This window comes from Pteropus alecto, unplaced genomic scaffold (assembly GCF_000325575.1).
Source record: "Pteropus alecto unplaced genomic scaffold, ASM32557v1 scaffold113, whole genome shotgun sequence".
In the NCBI taxonomy this organism is placed as follows: domain Eukaryota; kingdom Metazoa; phylum Chordata; class Mammalia; order Chiroptera; family Pteropodidae; genus Pteropus; species Pteropus alecto.
The window spans coordinates 7,044,486-7,059,713 of NW_006433949.1; the positions used below are offsets into that span (position 1 = coordinate 7,044,486).

General features: G+C 40.3%; 1 protein-coding gene across 1 annotated transcript in view; it reads left to right on the forward strand.

The window, feature by feature from the left end:
* PI4KA (phosphatidylinositol 4-kinase alpha) overlaps positions 1-15,228 on the forward strand; it is a 115,630-nt gene that overhangs the window by 18,843 nt on the left and 81,559 nt on the right. Inside the window, 7 exon segments of the mRNA XM_025044487.1 lie at positions 4,517-4,610; positions 6,809-6,897; positions 8,837-8,909; positions 9,548-9,638; positions 9,640-9,805; positions 10,314-10,380; positions 13,445-13,593. Coding sequence (XP_024900255.1) covers positions 4,517-4,610; positions 6,809-6,897; positions 8,837-8,909; positions 9,548-9,638; positions 9,640-9,805; positions 10,314-10,380; positions 13,445-13,593 — 729 coding nt within the window.

The window sequence follows — 15,228 nt, forward strand, 5'->3', positions numbered from 1 at the left end:
TCTTCTGGCTTGCAGTTTCTCTTGAGAAACCAACTGACAGTCTTAGGAGAGCTCTTTTGTAGGTAACTAGATGCTTTTCTCTTGCTACTTTTAAGATTCTCTCTTTGTCTTTAATCTTTGGCATTTTAATTATGATGGGTCTTGGTGTGAGCCTCTTTGGGTTCATCTTGTTTGGGACTCTCTGCCCTTCCTGGGCTTGTATGTCTATTTTTTTCACCAGGTTAGGGAAGTTTTCTGTCATTTTTCTTCAAATAGGTTTTCAATTCCTTTCGCTCTCTCTTCTGGTACCCTATAATGTGAATGTTGGTATGCTTAAACTAACCTCATTTTGGGGGATTCTTTCTTCTTGTTGTTCTGATTGGGTGTTTTCTACTACTTTATCTTCCAAATCACTGATTCACTTCTATCTTTCATGTAATTTACTGTCAGTTATCTCCAATGTATTCTTTATTTCAGTTGTTGCATTCTTTATTTCTGACTGATTCTTTTTTACATTTCCTATCTCTTTGTTGACGTTCTCACTGAGATCATTGAGCTTCCTTATAACCAGTGTTTTGAACTTCGCATCTGGTAGATTACTTGTCTCCATTTTATTTAGTTATTTTTCTGGAGCTTTGTTCTGATCTTTCATTTGGGACGTTTCTTTGTCTTCTCATTTTGGCTGCCTTCCTGTGTTTGTTTCTATGTATTAGATAGAGCTGCTATGTCTCCTGGTCTTAGCAGAGTGGCCTTATGTAGTAGATGTCCTGTGGGGCCCAGTGGCTCAGTCTCCCTGGTCACCTGAGCCAGGTGCTCCCAGTGTGTCCCTTGTATGGGTTGTGTGTACCCTCTTGCTGTAGTTGAGCTGTCGGTGGGAGGGATCAACCCTCAGACTAATTGGTTGTGAGGACTGGTCGTGACTACAGTGAAGGAGCCATTGTGCTGGGGCTGATCCTATGGAGCAGAATTTGCTTTAGCAGGGCCTTGGTCCCTGCCTTGTCTGCTCTTTGGGTGTGTCTTTTGTGAAGGTGGTTGGGCAGTGCTCTGGTGTGATCTGAAGCTTGCCACCAGGTGTGTTCTAGGGCCTCTTGGGAGGAGCTCTGTTGCAAGCCAAAGTCAGCCCTGCCAGTGCCCTGCCCTGGGACCACTTGGTATGAGCTGCAAAGTAATCTGAGAATGATTACCACTCATGCTGGGCTTGGAGGTACCTGGGAGAGGCTAAACTGTGAACTGAGGCCTGCTGTTGCTAGTGCTGGACTTGGGGCTGCTTAGCAAGAGGTATGGGGCATGCTGAGGCCAGGTGCAGCTTATTTGGAATTTGTGAACCTTAGAGATTTTAGGAAAGTCCATAGCATGAACTAGGACAAACTGTTTATGTGGAAAAGCCACTGGAAGTGGCTTGGATGGGCCCAAAAGTTGGGTAGGGTGGGATCTCAGGGAATCACCAGGGCAGGGTGAATGGTATTAGTTAAATTGGTGAAGACTCAGGTATGGCGCCTGCCTGTGTCTGCATGCTGGGTAAAAGAGGGGCTCAACAAAGGAACAGTGGTTTCTGCCAGCACTTCTGTCTGGGACAGAGCTGCCCCTCCAGCCCTCTCCCCGAAGCCAGACAATTCATTTCCTCTCCACATGTTCCTGGTACCTTTCTTGCTGTTGCCCCAGAGCTGGAGCTCAGAGCAAGTGATTCCATCAGCGAGTAAGTCTGTGCAAGTGGGCCCTTTAAGAGGAGTGCCTGGGACTCCAGCAGCCCTCTGTCTCATTCAGCCACAATCTCCACTGGTTTTCACAGCCAGAAGTTGTAGGGACTTCTCTTCCTGGCACTAGTGCTCTGGGCTGGGATCCTTCGCCCTCTGGAGGGACCTCCACAGCTGAGATATCCTTCCTGATTTTCAGCTGCCAAATGTGGGTGTGGGGCCAGCCCCTTTTGTGTCTCCGCCCCTCCTACCAGTCTGGACTTGGCTCCCTTTGTATCCTTAGTTATTGGACTTCTGTTCAGGTAGACTTCGGGCAATTCTCAATGATGATTGTTCTGTAGTTGTAATTTTGATGTGATCGTGAGATGAGGTAAGCACACCATTTACCTATACCTCCATCTTGCCCAGAACTCAAGGACAGTATTATTTGAGATAATTTTGATATAATGCCATCTTTTTCAAAACTATGATAGTTATAAATTAAGTTTTAGAGTATGTGTTAATGTGCCTTTTAAAGGCGATTTGAAAACCAGTGTTGTAGCTCCACTAGAAAATGGTGTGGCTGTTGTTTTTTTAGTATTTATCAAGGCTAATTGAAGCTAATGATTAATCACTGCATATACAGTCTTATTTATCTGTTTATTTTTATCATTATCAAGAATCATTTTTTAATTTGAAGCTTAATTATACCGTTAGGAAAGTAAAGATGTTAAATATTTAAATTTTTATTTATCCAGAAATGTTAGCTTACATGTCCTGGAAATTTTACTTTTCGACAGACTGTTTATACATTTGAAAAAAAATACGCATTTTAATTTTAGAGCAGTATTAAAAAAATTAAATAGGTTGTCTGACCAAGGCCATGTGAAAAACCAAAATTAGATGCATCACCTGCATTTTAGTTTTCTTATTTATTTAGAAACATGAAAAGAAAGAAAATCATTTCTACTTTTTTATTCTCCAAGTCCTATGTAAATTTAAATATTAAAAAATAAAGAGGAAAAGAATTTTTCAAAACAATCTGTATAAGAAACTATTGCTGTTCAAATATGTGTTACTTGAAAATATCTTTGACAAACATAGATTTACCTGTAAGTCCTTAATACTTATATTAGGCTTTTTAAGGTGTCAAGGAAGAGATGAATACAAATTACCTTTGGTGTAACTCAGGTTCTCATTAAGGATTTGGTGGGGCACAGGGTGGCAACTGACATCCCTCAAGCCATATAGTCTGCTTGTGATTCTGGGGACGACTGCCAGCCTCATGGACCCCAGAAGAGAAGACCAGCATGCTTTTCCAGGCCCCTGGACTGTAGAGATCAGCTTTCTCTTTATCTCCCTGTTGTTTATGTTTCTTGCCTCCATCCAGGATGGGCTGTGGCATTGGCCTCCTTTATGTCCAGTCGGTGGATTGCCCTAGCAGCAGCTATGGCTAGAGTAGCAGAGGTAGTTTACTTGCAACATGCTACAAAAGCCGTAATGGTTTATACAGGAAAGAGTACTGGGGCTACTTCCTTTGCAGGAGGCTGTGCTGTGTAGGCCCTTTGGAGTCTTGTACCTGTTAGTACACTAGGATCCTGGACAGATGTCATATCCAGCTGCTTTTCATCCTTTAGAGGAGAAATTGTTTTGTTTTCACTGATGAAATTTCTCTATGTGTTTGGTTATCAATTGTGGCATGTAACATACTATCCCAAAAATTAGTAGCTTAATATAACAATTTTTTTTTCTCATGAACCTGCAATTTAGACAGCACTCAGAAGAGTCACTGTTTTTTCTCCATTAGGTGTCACCTGGCATGGCTGGAAGGCTGAGGGCTGGAATCACCTGAAGGCTTATTTATACCATGTCTAGGAGGTGATCCTGGTTGTTGTCTGGGACCTTAGCTGGGGCTCTCAGCCAATGCACTCTATGTATATGGCCTCTCCCTGTGGCCTGAGCTATGTCACTGTGTCACACCATAGTGTCTGAGTTCCAAAGATGAGTGTCCTGAGAAAGAGCCAGGTAGAAGTTGCACTACCTTCTCTAACCGAGCCTGGGAAGGCAGTCTCATGTGTACTATTCTATAGATACACTAGAAGCAAGTCACTAAGGCAGCCCATCTTTCAGGATAGGTGAATTCGACTCCACCTTTCAGTATCACAATAATTACAGCCATGTTTTCAAAACCACCACATGCTTTTTTAGTATTTCAGAATATCAAATAGTATCCCTCTTCTCTGGAGGACACTTACCTCATTTTTACCAGAGCATCTATAAATAGGAAACAACCAATAGAGCAAATCATGGAAGGTTATGAAGTTATGTGTTGTTGGCTAGTTGGGAAACTAGAAGAAAGTAATTATTTTATTGACTAATGATGTCTATAAAGTCTAATGTTCAATTCGAGAGGAGCCAAAGGAAACATGAAACAGTATATTAACCAAACAAGGGCTATTAACAACAGAAGCTATCACTAAGTTTAGAAGCTTGTGGCTGTGAGCTGCTTTCTAGTCTGGAAGATTCAGAGGCCCACTGAAGGGTTTGGGGCCTCTCTGAACACCTCTCAGTGAAGGCAGCTTCGGGTGTGTATGCGCATACACACCTTCTTCTGGAGAGGCCCCCATGGGAGCCAAGGCCCCAGAGGACGCCAAGTTAGGCCATATACTCAGCTCCAGAAGGGCAGGTTTTAGCCCTTCCCTTAGGCACTTGTGGTGCAGGCTGCTAGGAAACAGGAAGGGTGCAACACCATGTGAGCCACCTTTAAGGTGATTAAGATGTGGGTATGCTTTGCTTTGACCTTAATCTGTGCTAAAATGCTACCAGTCACATATTTTATTAAATACAATTTTTTTTTTTTTTAGCACAAAGATTCTGTGGTTCCTTACCTTCTTCGACTTCTTAAAGGTCTTCCGAAAGTATATTGGGTAGAAGAAAGCACAGCTCGGAAAGGCAGAGGTAATTTCATATAATGTTCCCTGGGTGCAAGGAGAAATATGTTATGTTCCATGCCTATAAGGTTCAAGTGTTCCGTTATACTAACACATCAGTTAGGATGCTTCCAGCTGGTTCCACTCCTGGCTGTAGGACACCTGCCTACCTGCAGCAACTTGGGCTGTACATACTCACTGTTGTCCAGGGCCTCTGGGCAAGGGGATGGGAGGGGAGGGGAGGGCTGAGCAAGCCAGCTTTTAATTACACTCTGAGAGAAAGCAGGAACTTTGAGACCTTTAAGAACCTTTTAGTATATCTCATTGGCCAGAATTGGGTCACCTGCCATTCCCTGAAGCAGTCTCTGTTACCATTAGTTGAATAGGCTCACTCCTGGAATGAGATAGTTCTCCAAATTGCATTGCTGCTACTCAAAAAGGAAGGGTGAAATGGATTTTCGGGACTCAACTCCATGTTCGCATAAATAGTTTTATTACTTTGTTGCTGCTGCTAAGTTTCAGTTAAACTTTGCCCCTTTAGAAATGGTAAAAATTCATGTGTATTTCTTTTTAACTTGTATTTTATTTTGATCTCTCTTTAAGGTCAAAGAGAAAGTTATATCATCTTTTTCCCTCTTCTTTTCCATTACCCTTCCCTCCCTGCCTCCCTCCTCGCTTTCTTTCCTCCCTCCTGAAATATTTACATTGGCCCACTGTGTGCCAAGCATTGTGCTATTAAACATTTAAAACGCTGATGTTCTTGTATATTGATTTCCCAAGACTCCAGAATCAGCTTGGAAGACCTCCCAACATTTTAGAGTTCATGACCCATGAGACTGAAGTTTCTTTGTAATCTCTCTCTCTCTCCCCCTTTCTCTCTCTGAGGCCTGAGGCCCACCTTCTGATACAGTTGGTGGCTATAGAGACGGCCCTTGTCCTTTTGGTTTTTGATACAGCCTCAATTTGTTAGGTAGGCCATTCTGCTAAAGATGGGTTTTACTATTCTCAAGAAGGTCCTGCTTGTGCCTGGATTCCTCTTGACCTTTGCATTTTTATCATTTCTGGTCATCTACTGTGCCTAAAATGGACAGATCCCAAATTATGCATATATTCTGGAATATAGAGAAAGTGTTGTTAAAAGGTCAAACATCCATGTCTACTATTGTTATTTGGGAAGAAGTAGAATGCCAGTAGACATTAATTTTGTTTTTCTATTCTTTTATTTCAAAACAAATATCACTTCTAAATATGTGGACTCAGAGTGCCATTGCTGGACCAGCAGCATCAGCCTCACCTGGAAACTTGTCAGAAATGCAGATTCTCAGCCACCATATCAGAGTTACTGAATTAGAAACTCTGGGGCCGAGAAGCAGGCAGCCTGCATTTTAACAAGTCCTCCAGGTGAGTCTGGTGCACAATCAAGTGTGAGAACAACCTAGAGCTGCATCTGAAAATGAGTGCAGAAGTAGAAATGTAAGTCTTCTGCCTTGTGCTGTGCATATGGCCATAAAACAGTGGGTAGCTCTATGTCCTTGATTAAATATTTAGTATTCAGAATAGATTAAATATTTAGTAATGATTGGACCTACACAGCAAAGGTTCTAACGTTTTGAAGGTGCAGTTGATAGAAGTGCTGCTTAGTGTTTGGTCTTTTGAGTGTAGAGCTCCCTTTTCAACCTTGAGGCCAAGCTCCTGAGAACCCTGATGCTAGGAGGCTCAGTAGTGGCAGGGCTTAAAAATCTATGAGGAATGGAGCAACTCTTTGGAAGCTCTTATTAGGATTTTCTCCATTTGTCAAAACAAAGCAGAAAATAAAATATAAGCATTTAATTCAGTTTAAAGTAGTAATAGGTATTTGACAGTTACCCTCCAGTATACCATCTCTTATACTCTATCAGGATTGATTTCTCACTTTTAGTTAAGTAGGGAATAAAAAATGGAATCTGTCGAGTTGAGAGGCTTTATAATATGAAACTGTAAATTGGCTCATGAAACATTTAAGTTTATCGAGCCAAAACGTTTTATTAAAAGAAAGATAGGGGTATTTCTTAGTAAACATGTTGGGTCCAAATCTGTTCTTTTGAGACTTATCTCAGCGAGGGTACCACTGTAAACTGGTCCCTTGGCAAGCTGTATGAGAGAGGAAACATAATGAATTAGGTGGCCAGTAGGTGTGGCCCAGTGTCTTATTTGTGATGACCTGATTTGTGTCTTTATGCCTTCTAGGTGCCCTCCCAGTGGCGGAGAGCTTCAGCTTCTGCTTGGTAACTTTGCTGTCTGATGTAGCCTACAGGGACCCTTCGCTTAGGGATGAAGTAAGTGTGTGGTGAATTGTTGTGCATTTCTATAAGATCAAAAAGAGTTCTGAAGTGATGACAGGAGGAAAAATCAAATTTGAAATGATTAGATTGTTTATATTGATTTCTTCATACTATCAATTACACACCTAAGAAATGTTTACTACTTGCTTACAGTACTTTTCAGGTTACCTACTGATCTTTTGAGTCTGATCCCACTCAGCTTTCCACATAGTCCTGTGAGGTAAGCAGCAAAAGGCAGAGGCAGCTTTCCTGATGCTTTTTTGGGGATTGAAGTCTTTCAATAGAATATTCTAGATGAAGCTAATCCTTTAAGTGCTCAGATTTTTTAGTTTTAGTTTATTTTGTTGGAAATGTTACTTAAATGTGTTTCAGACGTTTTTTTTTAGCAAAGAATAAGATCATAATCTAAACTTTTTCTTAATTAATTAGATTTATTATTTTGAAAATCAATTTTTATATTCCGCTATCCTCAGATCCTGCCAACATGTGCCTGGCTGCCTCCTTCTATGCTAAATGTGCTGAGTTATCTAAGCTTTTTGAATTTTTGTATCTGTTTTTTTAATTTTAAAAATCTCTTTCCTTGACCAGGTGCTGTAGACATAAAAAAAAAAAAAACAAAACTCTTTCCTTGATAGCAAACTGTAAATTCTTTTGTCAAAATTTCTGCCAATACATTCTTCTACATCCTTTTTTCTTAGTTTAGTTTCTTTGTGGGTTGATTAAAGATAACTAGATAAAGTTAACAGGCTATAAGTTAAGGGCTTTTCTATAAATAACGTCTATCAAAATAGGTTAACATTGAAGATGATGACATAACTTTAATATATGAAATGGAATAAATATTTCTTTTTAAGTCTTCATAGGTTATTCAGCATTATTTAACATTAGCAAAATATAAGAAATTTGACTTGATTATGAACAAGTCATATTAGATCAAATTCATTCTCTTCTTTGCCTGGATTTTCTAAGACTGGTAGAGGAAAATGAGGTAGATATAATCTAGTTGGTCTTCATCAAGGTATTGGACAGACCCTCTTCTGATATCCCAGAATATAGGCTGAGCTCCAGAGAGTTTTCGAACTACCTGAAGGAACATCTGAAAGGGAACCTGGTGAGATGCCAGCCCAGAAGGAGCCTCTGGTAGCCTGCCCCCTACCATTGAAGCTAAATGAGCCAGGGCCGTGATTGAAGATCAGAAAGCAAATTGATTTCATTTCTAGACACCACAAAGCCGGGAATCAACAACCAGTGTGATAAACTAAAGCTAATTACTGTGAGCTTTGTAGGGATCGATGATAGGCAAAAAAAATGCCAACTATATATGTAGAGGTGGCATAGCTTGGGAGCAGCATGTGTGAAAAAGATTTAAATATTTTCTTTATCTGTGAGCTCATTGAGCCAGCAGTGTGAAATAACTGCCAGTTGCTAATGACACATACATGAAAGTCTAGAATCTGTGTTGAGTTTGGTGATTACTCGGTGAGTCCCAACATCCCTGGAATATTTTATCCTGAGCACCACAATTTGAGACGGTTTCTGACACAGCGGGCTACAGTAAAATCAGAAGCAGACACTCAACATCATATCATAAGAAATGAGTGAAGAGAACTAGAAGTATGTAGCCATGACAAGGGATTTGGGGTATTGTCACTTGTTTGCAGTATATGGAGGAAGGAGTGGCCACAACAGCTGGTGGGTACAAAGCCTCCAGGAGGACAACATTGGCCCTGGACCAGCCCAGAGAGGGAGGGTTTCGGTTTCTTGAAGGTCAGCTGATTGGTCCCTTGGCAGAACTGTCATGTGGGAAGTTATATATCAGATAAGCGGTTGGACAAGAAAATGCGTAAAGCTCCTTCTAATATTGAATTAACTTTATGATATTTTTCTGATATTGTTTGTAAATTTGTTTGTTCTGTTTCCTCGGCTATTACAGATTCTAGAGGCACTTTTGCAGGTTTTGCATGTCCTTTTGGGAATGTGCCAGGCCTTGGAGATTCAAGAAAAAGGTATGATTATAGATTTAAGGCTTTTTAAAAAATGATTTTGTGATTATTGTTTCCCTTGCTTTTTCCCAGTCTTCTTTTTTGTTCTTTACTACACTATGTACATCATGGTCGAAAACCTGCCTTTATTAGGTTGCCTTTGTTATGCGTTAACTAAGAGGCCGCTTAGGGGTTACTAGCACAGCTTTGCTATCTGAATTCCAAGTGACTTTCAACAAGTCACTTCACCCTCTGGGCCTAATAAGTTTCTTCACTTATAACATGTCTAACTTCCAAAGGTCATTTTTCCTCTAGGGTAGGGCTACCAGTATGATCCCAGGAAGAACAGATAATATTGTTTAAGTATAGTAGAGGTGCCTGATAACATGGCTTAGCTGTATAACTGATTTGGGCGTGCCATGAGTAGGTTAAGACCTCTCAAAGAGGGCACGTGTGTGATGCATAGTCTGAAGTTGTTAGTGCCAGATTGAAAATGTCATCGGTCAGCCCTTGGGGTTGACCCTGTTGCTGTGGCTTATTCTGACCCTTCAGATTTGTTAGTGGGTGGGTTGTTAGATGTGAGCCAGTGCTGCAAATTGGGAAAATGTGTTTCTCTCACAGATAGCTTTCTGGTAGCAGAACATTCTTACTTTGTGTTCTAGAATACCTTTGCAAATATGCGATCCCATGCCTGATTGGAATCTCACGAGCATTTGGACGTTACAGCAACACAGAAGAGTCTCTCCTCTCGAAACTTTCCCAAAGTCCCTCCTCATTCCCTCCGAGTCCCAGAGGAGCTAGAAGGTGTTCGGCGGCGTTCCTTCAATGACTTCCGTTCCATCCTCCCCAGCAACTTGCTGACTGTTTGTCAGGAGGGCACCCTGAAGAGGAAGACCAGCAGTGTGTCCAGCATCTCTCAGGTGGGGCTGCAGGTGGGGGAGAGATTAGAGGAGAGAGGTCTTATTAAGTGCTCGCAGGAAGAAAATCCCACTTACGTGTAGTTTAAGTAAACTTAGAAAACATAAAATGTTCCCTTTTGTGTTCTCTTTAATACAAAGTCTTGTGTGTCCCTTTTAAGATTTATAAGTGATTTCGTCTCCTAGTCACAAAGTATTTGTTTCCTAGCAATGGGTTTCTGAGTGGGAGACAGTGGGTATACTAAAGAAGTGTATAATTGACTCATGGAGAAAAGGTAGACACAAAACACTGAGAATAATTCAGCTCAGTAATGAAGTATAAATGTATGTCTAGACAGGAAGAATTTAGTGATTTGGTATATGATAGAGAATGGGTTTCAGGAAGGAGGTGAGGCTTGAACCAGGACTTGAAGTACAGCCATTGATCTGACAGAGAGAACCTTGCCTACATCGAATCCGACTGAGGTTTGGCTGACCTTTTCTGATATGTAAGTGTGGTTGTGTGTTTCAGGTCAGCCCCGAACGTGGGATGCCTGCTCCTAGCTCCCCTGGAGGATCTGCCTTTCACTACTTTGAAGGTGAGCTTTACCTTTCTGCCAAGAATGTTGACCTACCACTTGGATAGCAAGTTCATGGTGATGACTTAGGGATAGTAATACCAGTGCTCTGCTGTCATGCATCTAGAATGTCAAGCTTTTAGAAAGCACTTATTTTAATTTAAATGTCTTTTAAATTTAATTTTAAAATATTTCAAACAGAGAAAAGTACAGAAATTAATATACAGACCCCATGTGCCTGTGATCAGAATTTTAGTATGTTAACCTGTGAAAGCTTTGGTTTTTAGGCGGGTCTTTCTCTTGCTTTTTTTTTTTTTTAGATCATTACGTATATAGATAATATTAAAGAGTATTTTATACTTTTTATAGAGACTTGCTATTCACAAAGCACTTTTATGGGATTTACTGAATTTGACTTCTATGATAGCCCTGTATAGTGTCAGACATTTATTAAAATTGCCTTCAACTTATCCACTTATACAATAATTTATGGTCAAATTGTATGACATGAAGAATAGTAAGTAAATGGATATATATTTTTAAAGTGGCAGCTTGTGACCATGAAAACACACATAGGGTTGATACTTAATCAAATTCCTTTAGTAAATTCACCTTTCAGCTCACCACATCTCCTCTTTTCTGAAATATGTTGGAAGACACATTTATCTAAATAAAAATCAATTGCCTTCGACTTATCCTTGAGGGAAGTAAGACTCTGATTAAATGATAGGAGATGGGGAACCAAAATTCTGTGCTTTGTAATGCCATCTATTCCATTTCCGGATGATGCTGATTGCTTAAAGAACATTTCTCAAGAGGGTCTTGAAAGATGTGAGGAGAATTAAAAAAAAGAGGAAGTATCTGGACTCAAATGTGGGTAACTTTGCATACAGTATCTCTTGGACATGTGAGAATATAACATGTAATAGTCTAGGTATATGTTAGAATGTAAAGGCCAAATTGGCCCACTCAAAACAAATCCCACCTTCCAGAGAGAACCACTTGTCCTAGAATATATTCCTCCAGACTTTAAACAACCCATTTGCTACCCGTATGCTCTTGGGGCATCTGAGGCTTGATGTGTCCTCTAAGGCTCCTTTTTCCTTAGTAAACTGCTCTCTGTGCCCAGGAGCCCCTCCCCATTAGGGATTCCCTCCTTTAAACACTTCCAGTGAGTGTCCAGGATTGGGGCACGCCCAGGTGTGGCCTCACTGTTTGAACTTCATTTGGCAGATGTGGGCTGAGCACCGCTCTCCTGTAGGGGTGAGCTCAATGGATGATTTTCTTAATTTCTCACAGTCTAAAGTGCACTTCATTGTCGAAGAAACAGGCAGGAAACCACTCTTTCCCTTTTTACTTCCAAGACTCTCGTTTCGCTCAAATTTTTCTTACAGTTAGGCTCCCCTTCTCTCTTTCCAGTTCCTCTTCTACAGCGCTGTAAGAATTCTTTTTAAAAGCATAAATCTTATCTTTAATTTCTTGCTAAAAGACTTTTGGTGACACCCCCTGCGTAAATCCTAAATCTTAGATCCTTGGTTCCTGCAGTTCCCATGTTTTGCCTCTGTCTATGCCCAGCAGACAATGGCTCAGCCACACATGACTTCGTCCTTGTGTTGTGTTTCTATCTGGGAGATGCCTTCTGATCACAAACTTTTTACTTTCTTTTATTATTATTTAAAAATTACACTTGTGTATATTTAAGGTGATTTAATAAATATACACATGATTATTACAGTCAAGCTGTTAACATAGCCATCTCCTCAGACAGTTACCATTTTTGTCTTTTTTCGGGGAGGTGGAGGTGATGAAAGCACCTGAAATCTACTCTCAGCAAATTTCTGGTATTTAGTATGGTCTCACTAACTATGGTCATTGTGTTGGACGTCAGTGCTCTGGACTAATTCATCCTGCATAACTGCAGCTTCTTACCTTTGACTAGCATCCCCACCCCCTCACCTATGGTAACCTCTGTTCAACTCTCTGCTCCTATGTGTCTGACTGTTTTAGATTCTGCACATAGTGAGATCATGTAGTTTTTTTTTTTTCCTCTGTCTGGCCTATTTCACTTAGTATGATGTCCTCCAGGTTCATCCATGTTGTTACGAATAGTAGAATCCCCTTCTTTTTTAAGGCTGAATAATACTTCATTTTTATACACACTCAAATTTTTATATACACTCAAATTTGTATGTATATTATATACATACACATACATTTACACACACACATACACACACAGACACCTCTACCTTCTTATCTTCTTCCCCACCTATTCCCCTTAAGCCAGCTTTGTTATCTTCCTCTCTTCTTGGTCATTTGTTTTGTTGGTCTCCGGCATCTTAGCTCCTCTTAGTATTATTGCGCATCCCCTCTTTTGTAAGTTGCTGGTTTGCTCTCTTAGGACCCATCTAGCTCAGGTCAGCAATGTGTCACCAGCATCATAGAACTACACATCACCTTTGACCCAATTGGGATAAACTCAACTCTGCTTTTTCTGTGCGCTAGTGCTTCAGAAAGTAATAAAATTTATTCTTTGTTTTTTAAAGATTGATATGGTCTGTTACTATTTAATATGAAAATATTACAAATTTTTCTAGTCATCATCTCCTATCATAGTTTTTTAATAATGGATTTTTAAGTGATTATATGCTTTTGGGTTTATATTTATTAGTAAGTGTTAGATGTTTGGCTTTTTATTTTTGTTCTGACTTTGAAATTTATAGTAATGTGCATTTTTGTTCTAATTTTGGTGGTCAAATATCTTTGGGACCCTGTGAATCTCACACTTTCACATTGGTCAACCTTTAAAAAGGTGTAATTTTTTCCCCCACATTTAAGTCTTCATTGTTTGGTTTGAAAACATTAGGGCATGATTATAACTGTTCCTTTGACTTGAAATACCCCAGTGAGAGGTGTCACTCCCCAAGGACTTGCAATCCAGCCTTTACTTCATGATTAAAAACAAGGAATTGGAGTATAAACAAAAGCAAAATCTATGCCTTTGTTGGTTATCGAGGGGATCAGCTTGAGGAAGTACCCCGGTCATGTGTTACTGTGACTGACTCTTTGGTTTTCTTCCCATCAGTCTCTTACTTACCTGATGGGAGCGCCCTGGAGCCCGATTACTACTTCTCCACCATCAGTTCCAGCTTCTCAGTTTCTCCTCTTTTCAATGGCATCACCTTTAAGGAGTTCAGTATTCCACTGGAAATGCTTCGAGAACTCTTAAACTTGGTAAGCAGAGCATTAATGGATAAACAGACCACGGGTATATTGATCAGTAAAATTGTTACTGATGTAAGCCTGTATTTTTTAAAGGAAAAACTAGGAGTTTTTCAGTGTTTAAGAGTACAACTTAGTAGCCATAATTTTCCAATTAAGGAAGAAAGAAGAGTAACGTTCATAGAGCAGTTGTGCAATATGTTGTCATTTAATCCTTGCAGCAGTCATGTGGGGGAAGCAGCTGTACGTCCTCATTTTAGAGGTAAGGAAGTCAGTGTCAAATACATCAAGGATTGGTAGGCCAAGAGCAGGGCCGAAACTCAGCCCAGGGAGCCGGACAACAAGTCCAGTTTCTGTTGCACCTGACTCCCTCCTGGGAGCTGCTCTATTCAGATCAATAGAAAACCTAACTTTTTCATATTGGGATAACTTTGGATGGCCTTTGAGGTGATGTCAGAGAAGGGATTGGTGCCATTGTCAGAGTCTCGAAATGGACAGTTCTTTGATCCAGGAACTCTGAAGTTATGAATGAGCTGGGATGCTTCAACACATTCAGGTGGGGAGTGGTGAAGACATCATCAGGGGCAGACTCTAAAGATGGGACTTTCTGTTTTGGAAAGAATGAGAGAATGAGAATGACACCTACGAAAGCATGAAACATTCACTGGAGGGAGCAGCCATCTCCCTCTGTGTGGACTGTGAATAGAAATCACTCAAAGAGAAAGGCTTTAGGCTGAAGATACAAGAAGACATTAAAACTTGGATGATAATTAGTGAAGACAGAGCCATAATGAATTACTAAAGAGCCTAGGATGTTTTTTGAAGTTGCTGTCAGCAAAGAAAACTCCCCCCTCAACTGCTTCTCACTGTCAGTGTCTCAGACAAAATGGTGGCCTGGGTGGCCATGGCCTTCTCAAATGGCTCTTTTTAGTATCAGCTCAGAGATCCCAATTAAAGGCTAAATATTTCAGGTCTTTTCTTGTGGAAATTATTTTTCCAGTATATTTTAACTTTTCAAGGTTAGGTTTTCCTCTTGGCAGTTTTTCATTTCTTCTCCTGGCATGTTGTTTATCATTATCTATACATGTTTAAAATGACCTTCTTAACATACTAAAGTTGGTGGCGGGGCAATTTTATCAAGTGGTTCTGCAGTTGACAGACCAGTTCATTCCTATACTAAATGTTGATACAGAGAACGGTATAAATAATTGCTTCTATTAGTAGTTTAAAATATGGGGTGTAGTGTGAGTACCTGGGCAGCTTTGGAAGAGCCAATGAACCAGGCCCTGGCGAGGAGAGGGGAGCCAGGAGCCGTCAGCACCCAACAACTGGCTATGAAGGTGCCCTCGACATTTGGGAGGGGATTCAAGTGAACTGTCAATGATGCCTGGAATCTGAACACTTTCACATCCTGGAAATGGAAATGTAATGTCTGCAAATTTGAGAGGGTTGGTTTCTTTTCTATTTTTATGTCATTTCAATCTAGGTAAGAAAAAGAAGTTTTAAGTGATGGCAGAATTAGGGTATTTTTGTGTATAGTTTGATATAGAGCCATTTGTGTATTGTGGCCCTATCCTTCCATCACATTTTTCACCACATGGGCATGTTATGTGGTTTTGTCTACATCAACACGATTTATCATTTCAT